Source organism: Amia ocellicauda, chromosome 1 (assembly GCF_036373705.1).
Source record: "Amia ocellicauda isolate fAmiCal2 chromosome 1, fAmiCal2.hap1, whole genome shotgun sequence".
Lineage (NCBI taxonomy): Eukaryota > Metazoa > Chordata > Actinopteri > Amiiformes > Amiidae > Amia > Amia ocellicauda.
This window is the reverse complement of record NC_089850.1, coordinates 1,788,561-1,799,694: the sequence shown is the minus strand read 5'-3', so window position 1 is coordinate 1,799,694 and position 11,134 is coordinate 1,788,561. Positions and strand designations below refer to the sequence as shown.

Sequence of the window (11,134 nt, the reverse complement as noted above, 5' to 3'; positions counted from 1 at the left end):
AATTTTCACTCCGCATTTGTTCTCCAAGTACATTGAATTTACAATGTCATAGACTTTACCCCTTATGCCAATTTGAAGGAGTTTATAGAATAACACCATGTAACTTTTTTTGTTCCTGGGTAGTAAGTGTTATTTCCTAATTGCTTATGCCTCAAAAGTGTAGAAAATGGCTATTAATTCCCACAAACTTTGCTTTTGTGACCAGGACCGTGATATTTTGAAATGTAACTATTTACAATGAGAAAACGGGCGAATTTGTGTCTTTTCGTTCACATAAACTTAGAAAAAAACAACATATGAATCCAAACTACCATGTATTTACAGTATAATCGTAAATCTCGAAAAACTACTCGCTTCTAAATCTTTTGTAGTCATTTTTGTATTACTTTAGTATAAATACATGTTAAATTGGATTCATATGTTTTTTTTTTTCTGACTTTATGTGAACGAAAAGACACAAATTTGCCCCTTTTCTCATTGGAAATAGATACATTTCAAAATATCACTGTCCTGGTCACAAAAGCAAAGTTTGTGGGGAATAATAGCCATTTTCTATACTTTGGAGGCATAAGCAATTAGGAAATAACACTTACTACCCAGGAACAAAAATTGTTACGTCGTGTAATCCTTTATGCCAGATTGAATCAAAGGCTTTTCTCAAGTCAAACACATACATATCTTTTTGTATTTGTTTTACATGTTTGTTTATTAGTGTGCAGGGTGTAAATATGGTAGAATGTGTTTTGGTAGGAATCCAATTTGGCTCTGACTCAGGATACTGTGCTCAGTAAAGAAAGGACAGTATCCGGGGGTTAATTATACTGCAGAACCCCTTCCCCAGGTTATTGCTCACACAGATGCCCCGGTAGTTATTAGTTTCTAATTTTTCTCCACTCTTATAGATTGGGCTGATCAGTCCTTGATTCCAGACCTCAGGGAAACGCCCAGCTCTCAGCACCAGGTTGAATATTTTTAGCTGTGCCTCCTGCTTATTCAGACAAATTGCAGAAACCGAAAACCACACATTATAACTAGGACATAATCCTTTATTTTGGTCATTATATTATACATAGCATATGCATATTAGGGAATGCATTTCAGATTTTTTATTGTAATCTAGATATCAAGTTCATAGAATAATTCGATTTTTTCTGCATATTCCTGGTATGTTACAACTTTGCAGACACTCAAAAACAACTTTTGCGTATAGGAAAATAAGCAGGTTTTACTGACTGTTATCCAAACTTCATCAATAACACTTTTTAAAAGAATTACCTGTAGATTACAAATACAAAACCGCTTGCTGTCAAAACCATGAGCAGTGTTAAAGCACCATATGTTTTCATGTTTTATTTGAAACTTATTCCTGTTTTTCTTAACTGAATATTTCTAAGCATACAGCAATTCATCAGAAACAATATAACCATTAATGCACAATTAATCCCCCATGTTGTCAGCACTCAGTAATTAATCTATAACCTTTTTAATACCTTGCTAACTGGAGCCCAATCCAAGTTAATACACTACATGTATGGATTTCCCTCCTACAGAAATTATTAGTGTTCCCATGCTTTTATATTCAGTTAAGTTTCATCAGAGATAAATTAAGACTATTTATTCAGAATTTATTTTTTATTTCCCAAACAACTCGCATATTGCCTGGAGTATTGGGGTATACAAATAATGTGTTTATTGCTGAGAGAAACGGTTTATAGAATTAAAAGATGAATGTAAGTTTAACTAATCAATATCACGTTGGGCCAAGCAGGAATCCAGAGAAAGAGCAGTGAATGTTGTCAGTGGCATAAACACCAGTGGATTCGTCATTGGGAATTTGAACATGGACCTGGTCATGTTCATTCAGGCGGAGAACAGCGCTTCCGGAGGCTTGGTCTAGATAGCTTTTCTTGTACTCATCATAAGTGTACATCACTGGGGAACCATTTTTATAAAGCCCAACCCAAACATTAGACCCTTTAACATGCACATGGTAGGCAAAGTAGTACACTCCTGGAACATGACATGTGAAGATTCCAGTAGACGGGTCATAGTGCTGCTGCTCATTATAGAGGGTGTTATCAAATTGAATGGGCTGGCCTGACTCTGGATATGCTTTAGTTAACAAGGCAGTGAAAGCTGACATTGGACCTCTTTGCATTATGGGCTGAGCTGATTTAATATTTTTCTGGTACATGATCTCTCCAGGAGGGCCAGGTGGGCCAGGAAGTCCAGGATGTCCTGGCAGGCCATCTGATCCTCTAGAACCAGGAAGCCCTGGTGCACCTGGAGGGCCAGGCACTCCTTTTGCTGTGATTCCCGCAGGACCTGGCTGCCCAGGATGACCAGGGTGGCCCTTTTGCCCAGGTGAACCTGGGATTCCTGGATTCCCACTTGGTCCTCTTGACCCTGGTATTCCACTTTCCCCTCTTGGCCCTGGTTCTCCCCTCTGCCCTGGTATGCCCTTAATTCCTGCTTTTCCTGGTTGACCTGGGACTCCGGGAGAGCCAGCAAGTCCTGCCTCACCTTTTACCCCTGGAGCTCCTGGAATTCCTTTTGGACCAGCAGGGCCTGCTGGCCCTGGGTACCCTGATTTACCTTCAAATCCCTGTGGTCCCTGATCTCCTTTAATTCCTTTTGGCCCTGTTGGCCCCATTGCTCCAGCTTCACCCTTAGGCCCTGGAAAACCCGATTCCCCAGAAAACCCTCTTTGACCCTGAGGACCTGGGGGCCCTACAGGCCCAGTTGCTCCTGTTTGTCCTGTGTGCCCAACTTGTCCTTGTTCTCCTTTGACACCAGGTGCACCTGGACTACCAGATGCTCCTCTTTCTCCTTTCTGCCCAGGAACCCCTGATTTTCCATAACCTGGGATCCCTGGAGCCCCAGTAGCACCAGCAGGTCCTGGTGGACCTTTTTGTCCAGCAGGACCAGGAAGTCCTGGAGCACCATTTTCTCCTGGCTTTCCTATACCTCCAGGCCCAGGAGGTCCGGACAGGCCTTTTGGTCCAGGCATACCCATGGGTCCTGGAGCCCCATCTAGTCCTGGCATTCCCTGCTTCCCTGGCTCCCCTGGGAAGCCAGATCTGCCAGGTTTCCCAATGCCAGGTTGACCAGGCAGTCCACTGGGACCTGCTGGTCCTGCAGGACCTCTCTCCCCTGGATGACCAGGGATGCCATATCCCTTCTCTCCTTTAGGGCCTGGTTGGCCAGGAGCACCTGGATTTCCTTTGGCACCTTGTTCCCCTTGAGCCCCTGGTTGGCCTGGTTGTCCATGTGGCCCTGGTTTGCCAGGAGCAGAGATGCCCGAAGGTCCTGGAATCCCAGGGGATCCAGGCATGCCCCTTGGACCTTGATGACCAGGAGTCCCTGGATCGCCTTTTTGACCAGGAACTCCCCTCTCCCCAGGTTTTCCTGGTGACCCTGGCATGCCTGCCTTGCCGGGAGAAGAGTATCCTTGTGGTCCAGGGGGCCCAGGTGGACCTTGTGGTCCTGGCATCCCATAGCCACCCTTCCCTGGGGGCCCGGGGGGGCCAGGTGGGCCTTGCAGTCCTGGTTCACCAGGCGGACCTGGGTCTCCCCTCATCTCCAGCACTACAAAGGGAATACAAGTTTTACATTTTGTGTTAAATTATTTTTGTTTATTTATGAATATTCTGAATGTTTTTTTGTTTTGTTTTTGTAGTATTAAAAAGTGTTTAATGCCATTCCATCTGTGAACATAACAAAGGTTCCAAATCAGAAATGTAAATAATAATTTAACTGTAATAAACATGTATTTATCCCCAGTGTTCAATATTATATATTATTTAATATATGATGTTGATTCAGATATTTAAAGTTATATAAATCTATTTTCCCTGTTTCCTTCTGGGATGGACAGAGATGCTTGTAAGCTGCAGGAATCGAATTTTAAGCGAGTTCAAAAACAGTCACTCCCTGAGTCATGGCAGAGCAATTTAGAACTTACTGCTCAAAGGGTTAATATCATTAATAGCATAACTGTGGTTCATGGGTTAATCGATCTATCTATCAATAGCTAAATCTGTCATTTAAATGTATTGTGGTTCACAGTTTTTAATGGTTTGTTCCAAAAACATTTGGTCTGTGTGTGTATTCTTAATATTAACATAATTATATGTTAATATATGTACGATGCATATTAAGCAGTTGTTTGGTTAACTTACATTACCTTGATTCAGAATTACATTCATGTGTTAGTGTAATATACATCACTGAAATCACTGTCTAAACAAAATAATTACATCAAATATTGTTTTAATTGAATACATCTTATCTAAAAAGAAAGTAAAATTCTAAGATAATGTAATTATTGATTTGTTTAACCACTGTTAAATTACATTTGGGCTTTAAACAAAGCAAAGCTTGACATTATTATTTTTATTTCTTGGCAGATGCCCTTATCTAGGGCGACTTACAACATAAGTGCAAAAATACAGTTAAGTAAAGGCATCATGTACATGTTCCATGAGTGCATTCACCTTGTTTGCTCATCACATACATGCATCTAATAGCACAGCAGTATCCCTATATTATATGTATGTATGTTATATTTGGTTTCTCCTCAGTTACTTATTAATAGTAACCACGTTACTATAAATAGCCTTGTTTATTTTATGGATATTTGGAGACACTAACTTTTGAATCAGATAACAGACATGTAAATCATTTAATGTTATCAAACCCCAAGTATTTAATTGCAACATTTTCAAGTTTGTAATCAGATAGTTTTGGTTTTAAACATTGACTAAAATCATACACAACATATTTCAGTTTCTGCTAAATAAGAGGTAATTCATAGCAAAAGTTTAAAAGATATATGGATATTCTTCTGCACCAGTAGTTACATAGTTAATAGTTAAATCTGAGCTTATTGTTCATACCAAATGTTTATTTATTATGTTGTATTAGGTTCTGATCATTTCAACAATTATTCCCATGATATACATCTCTTATTGTAGAATAAATGCATATAAATGAATGTAATTTCTTACATATATAATTTTATAATACAATTCCATGCAATATGCAATTATACCACCTCATAAGGCTCCTTACAAAATACCAACTTAAAGAGCAAAGTGTTTACAGACTAAGACTCTCTGATGTAATTTGGTAGATAATTCAATTAATAAGCAGCTTGATAGCTAAAGAGCCTGCTGCCCAATGTTTTAATTGTATGCTTGGAATTGCAATTGTTGCAATTCGCAATTTTATACCTGAACATATTGTTGAATCAACAAGCTAATACTTACACTAATCAATACAAGATACAACAAATGCATGAAGTAAGGTTTATGATGCTTTGCAAAAAGCCTTGATATGTTTGTCAGATTTTTAACATTGATGGAACTGCCTTGTAGCACTGTTTCTTATGAGGGTCGCCACTGAAGTATTGACCACATGATATAAGTGTCATTCTGTAGCAGAATTTCGGTCACACTTCACAATATGGTACTGTGATTCCTCATGAATTAATATATGAATACCACAGGATAAACACATGAATATGTCATGCACTTCATCTCAGTTCTTATGTTAAGCACATGTATAACAGGGTTAGGGTTAGGGTAAGGGCAGGTTCATGTGTTCAACATCAGAACTCGGACGATATTCATGATGTATTGATATCTAAATCCTATGGTATTCATATATTAATTCATTAAAAATCACGGTACCTTTATAGTAAAGTATTACCAGAATTTCATATGGAGCAATGTGATTGTGATGTCTATGTAATTAATTTGCCCTCATCTTCCCTAACGCTCACATGGGTAGTGAAAGTTAGAAAAGTTTAGAAAAATGCATTCAAATTGACACTTGCATGTACCTTCCTAGTTTGTTTACATAATTAAACGCATCTCTGCACTTACCTGTGTTTTAAGTTTATTTGTATGTAGCTTTACAGCTATCAAAATGAGCCTAAATACAAAAACCTTTGGATCTTTATACGTAGATAGGCAGTATTGAATAATGTCATGGGCTACCAGATACTATGCATATCTACAACATTACCAAATCTGTTTAATTGTTTGCAGTTTGCCAGTTGAAAATTGAAATCAGCAGTAACGCATTCAATACATAGCTATAGCCTTTTCACTGCTTTGTTTAACGAAAGTAAATTCTCTTCACTAAATGTTATTGCAACATAAAGTATACTGCCCTGTAAACCTATTTTAATTTAAAATTAGAAAATTTGGGTCCTGTACAACATATACTTTATAATGTACCATCAACATATGCTTTTACTGACTAATCAATAATACATAAATTTTAAAAATAAAAATAAACTTTCACAGTTTGTACAACACCTTGTCTTAATTATCTCTCTAAACCATTGGTGAGCAACCTAAATTAATGGGCTGCATGTCCGGGTATCAGATTATTGCTTGGGCAGCAAGACCCCCTTTACCACAATTACAAGCCACAAATGCTACATTTTAACTTACAAAATTATGTAATAAGGGAGTAACACATTTATACAACATAAGCAGGGTTTTTTTTTTTTTGGGGGGGGGGGGGGTCGTGGTCCACGGGTTGTCCACCACTGTTCTAAACTCTAATAAAATGTAATAGATTTACTTTTTTGGCCAATTATATTTACATTTACACAAATGTTGATGTAAACTGATGCTGTATGTGCTATTTACAGCCCGCTACAGAAACATTGTGCTTGATTGGAACATTTAGGTTTTATTTTTTGTTTGATCTAAGAAACCTTTCATATTCTATTAACAACACTAAAAACAAATACTAAAGCTGTCTGGAACATTTATATCATACATACTGTACAGATTAAACACTTTGTATGGATTGAGTTTTACCACACCCTTGACAACATCTTTCATAGGCTGTTGTAATGACAGGGTTGAAAAGCTCACACACCATACAAGTCAACCCAGTAATAATACTGTGGTCTGTCCTACCATAACTTACTAAAGGAGATGGCTGGCTGTTGACTGAATTGTTATTTTGCACACATAATTGGAGTTCACTGGTTTAAAATATGTATTTGTTGACTGCTGATGCAAATAAAAATAGTTTATGGGCACAGGGGAGTCTAGAAAATTGTTTACATTGGCGTACTGTACTTGTCATAGTTATATGTAACCTGTAGCATTGAAATGTCATCCCCTTTTTCCTCTCTTTTTTGTTACCTAAAGTAGTTTTAATTTGTAATGTGGCAAACTAAATTGTTATACTTTAACAAATCAATTAAACTGGACACTGGAACTGTTTTAAAATGGCCAATGAATGTCTTATTATCAATGAGCATCAATCATCAATCAATTTATTCTTGCTGTTTGAACAGGATGAAAGATCACACAGCGTATTATAAGACTTCAATGGCAGAAAAGTATCAGTATTTTGCTGAAATTTTTCATCGCAATAAATTATCTGTATTATCCTGACCAGCATGGCAATATTATTAGTATTAAACTTTAATTTACTGGATTGCTTATCTTTGTTTCTTTATCTGACTTTAATGCTGACATTTTACTGTCACCAAGATGATAAAGCAGTGGGAACAAGGTTATTTCTAAAAGGATATGGGTTACAAAAAGCAGAAATAATGGTGCAAAAAGATGGTACATTGTGAAAAGTAAACAATTACAACAGGTTGGGCCTCTGGGATTTTGATTGCAGGCCATTAGGCAGGTCAATTGAGGACAGTGAGTGTATGTCTTGATAACAATAATTATTTCATTCTTGGGTCTTTGTGGTGTTAACCTAAGAACTTTAATCCTATCTATATCCTTTTTGGGAACTGTGGGATTTTAGATTTCAAACCTCCCAACATTAGTGTGGTCAATATAAAAATACGTTGAGGTTAAACACATCTATTTAATCTGACACATTTGGCTTTTTTCTGCATTGCTGGGAAGTTCTAACTTGCAGTTGAAACAGTCTTATTGCAGGCAGTTGTTTTTTTTGCTACTCTTACTTTTTCGACCTAAATGTACCACTTTTACTTCATTTGCTTCATTTTGCAACCAAGTTCTCCAGAAAAGTTTGGAAAATTACCCTACTCTACCCTACCCCTTCTTTTTTTGTCTGAATGGAGTGCTCTCAACCTAAAACAGTAATTCATAGTTCTGTTCATGCAAGCTCTTGCAACAAAGATAATGAATGCCACAATTTACATAACTATATGTATTTATATGTGTGTATGGAATAATCAGGTTTGCTGTATAAATACAATAAGAGTAATTGCATTGTATTTTAAGAACAAAAATGTATTTTTTAGTGCTAAAAGTCTTGAGGGACCTACCCTTGCTCTTTGAAGCCGCCTATTAAATAAACAATATTGTGATACAAAAGTCAGTGCAATTGAAACAACAGTAGTTCAGAAGGGAAACCAAAACCTGAATTTACAATGTATCATACTTTATACATTTAATTATCATAATGTATTAATTTTCCAGCTTTAAATATTTTAAACCAAATACATATTTTAGATCGAATAATGAAACATTCTATCAATTAACCAGTTAATATAAAATTAACATAACTGTGGAGTTGCATTTTGATTTGTTTTCATTTTAAAAAGCATGCATTGCAATAAACAAATATTACAAATGGCTTTGGGTATGCCTCTGCCTCTGTGGAAGACATTGGAAAAGAGCTGCCCCTATTCCTATACTATCTGTCTGTGACCAATTTAAACTACATAAAGCAAAAACAAAGTTCAGTGTTTTTGTGTTTCCAGATAAAAATATTATTCTCATCATGAGACCATAATGAGGTGTACTATTAACTGCTGTATACATATACTACATAGCAATGTGTTAAATGGGGAGCTAAGTGACAGATGTCATAATATCTATATCCTGTGGTGCCATTCCCCTTGGTCTGATCTTTTTTTTTTTTTAGAATTGAAGAGACTATGACTTCTTCCATTTACTAGGTTTCAGACCAATGAGTTTAAGCTGTGAAGGAACATGATTATATAAGCCTCATTTGTCTTTTTGTCTCAGAGAGTTGAGTTTATTTATCTTTAAATCAAAACAACTTTAACTGCAACTTTACACTGATATTTCAATCTTACTAGGTATTGTAAATTACTTTGTATACACTTGACAGGTAAGTTTTTATTTTTTTTATTATTTTTATTTTTTATTTTTTTTGTATCCATATTTGGTAATCCAATACAATTGCAGACGGTACACATTACTTGAGCTTACTAATGGACATATAGGACATTACTAATTATTCACATTTGGTAATACAACACCAATTTTGTATGTCTATAATGTGTTAGATAGTGTGGGTCCATTTAATCATATATACTGACATTTTCTAACAGAGATGCTAGCCTCATAGCCAGTTAGCTGAACAACACTGATTGTATGGAATTAATGACAATGCTTTCCTTTTTCTCCTGAATCTTTGTCATAAAGTATTTCTGATACAAAACCATGACAGGTATATTTTATATCCCATTCTATCTGTAAGTGTCCCTATGAACACAGAGCCATATGCTCTCTTTACAATTATCAATTTTGGGCTTTGATATACTCCATGGTGTTGTTAATAATTTTGTGCATAGGCTATACACTTTTTTTTGTTAAACTCTGTAGTACTTCTATATAATATAGCTTCCTTTTCTGATGTACACAAGGTTTGAAACAACAATAATAGAAATGTTACACATTTTATACTTTCTGACACTGTTTGTGTCAGTATCTTTCCTCTATGAAGAATAGTTCAAAAGGTTTGTGAAAGTTATGCTTTTGTAAGGTGGACCCAGTAAAAATGGTTGCTTCATTTGTAAAAGTATGAATTAGGAATTTCAGTTGACTTCAAACTCACAAAAATTAAGGGAACGCTTAACATTGATTTCTGATTTTTTTTGAGCAGTGTAATTTCATACGTAACTACCAGTCCAAATAATAATCACACTATCAACAGTAAATCTGTAAAGGTATCCCAACTCACCAAAAAATTGACAGATGCATGAATACATTGAAAATTAGATAACAATCTTACCGTGGCTTTTTACATCATATGGTTGATATTGAGGACCCTTGATATCTGAGCTTTTGCCATAATATCCTCCCCCATGGACCTCACTCAAGGAAAGCAGTAGCAGAAGAACACTTGTTATCTGTAGCTCCATGTTCTGTACTTAAATCTGCAAAGGAAACCGAAAACTATATGAGACAACTTTTACAAAATGTTTTTGACAAGGTATTCCTAAATCAAACCATAACCAAACGGAACAAACTATCCTATCTATATTGAAAGCTATTTACATTAAATGTAAAAGCATAGTCATTAAAAGCACTGGACATTTGAACCAAGTATGAAATGCCTTTCAGAATTAGGCCATTTAGTGTAAACTATCTTACATTCTGAATAGAAAATGTTTTGTGAAACTATCTGAAAGGTCTCCCTCTCACATCAGCATGTTGGATGACCGAACAGATAAAGACACGGTTATAAAGCTGATTCAAGGGGAGAATCACAAAGCTACCCTTACATGATGTAGCTCAAGAGGAATCATCCAGTCTTTCATTATTCAATTTCTTAGCAGACACCCTTATCCAGGGTGACTTACAATTGACACAAGATATCACTTTTTTTATATTTACCCATTTATACAGCTGTTTATTTACTGGAACAATCTAGGCAAAGTACCTTTGCTCAAGGGTACAACAGCAGTTGAACCCATGACCCTGTGCTCCAGAGTCCAGAGCCCTGACCACTACTCCACACTACTGCCCCTTTCATATGCAGTAGGATGTGAAATAAAATAAATAAAATGAAAATACATATATCATTGTAAAGACATACCGGCATAATTCAGCTGCAGAAATAGTAGTTGGTGTTTCCACTGCTTCTATATCCTTGGGTGGAGAGAGACTACAGTTATGACAATTACAAGGGTATTTATACCATATCTACAGTTTGCATCATAAAGGTACCTCCTATATAAGCACCTCCCTTAGTTGATGCAAGCTCTAATTGTGGGTATATTCTGCTATATGCATGTTACATCAGGTTGGTAGTTTTCTCTAAATATCTTGATTGCTTTCTTTCTGCTGAAGTGCCACATAATAAAAAAGGACATTGCAAAAATGAACTCTTTCCAGGATTGTTAAATACTTTTTTCTGT

The 11,134-nt window shown here is 36.3% G+C and overlaps 1 protein-coding gene across 1 annotated transcript; it reads right to left on the bottom strand.

Annotated features, from left to right (window-relative positions):
- Window positions 1-1,025: 1,025 nt before the first annotated feature.
- Window positions 1,026-10,883, bottom strand: col10a1b (collagen, type X, alpha 1b). The gene is made up of 3 exons (XM_066699823.1): window positions 10,813-10,883; window positions 10,006-10,150; window positions 1,026-3,588 (listed from the first exon to the last, which is right to left on the bottom strand). Exons 2-3 carry the CDS (start codon window positions 10,133-10,135, stop codon window positions 1,751-1,753), a joined length of 1,968 nt encoding a protein of 655 aa, XP_066555920.1. The 5' UTR covers window positions 10,136-10,150; window positions 10,813-10,883; the 3' UTR covers window positions 1,026-1,750.
- Between the last annotated feature and the right edge of the window lie 251 nt (window positions 10,884-11,134).

Coding starts and splice junctions, on each gene's coding strand:
- col10a1b (XM_066699823.1), bottom strand. CDS start 10,135: ATGGAGCTACAGATAACAAGTGTTCTTCTGCTACTGCTTTCCTTGAGT. Junction 3,589..10,005: donor ATATGATGTAAAAAGCCACG/GTAAGATTGTTA, acceptor TTCCCTTTGTAG/TGCTGGAGATGAGGGGAGAC.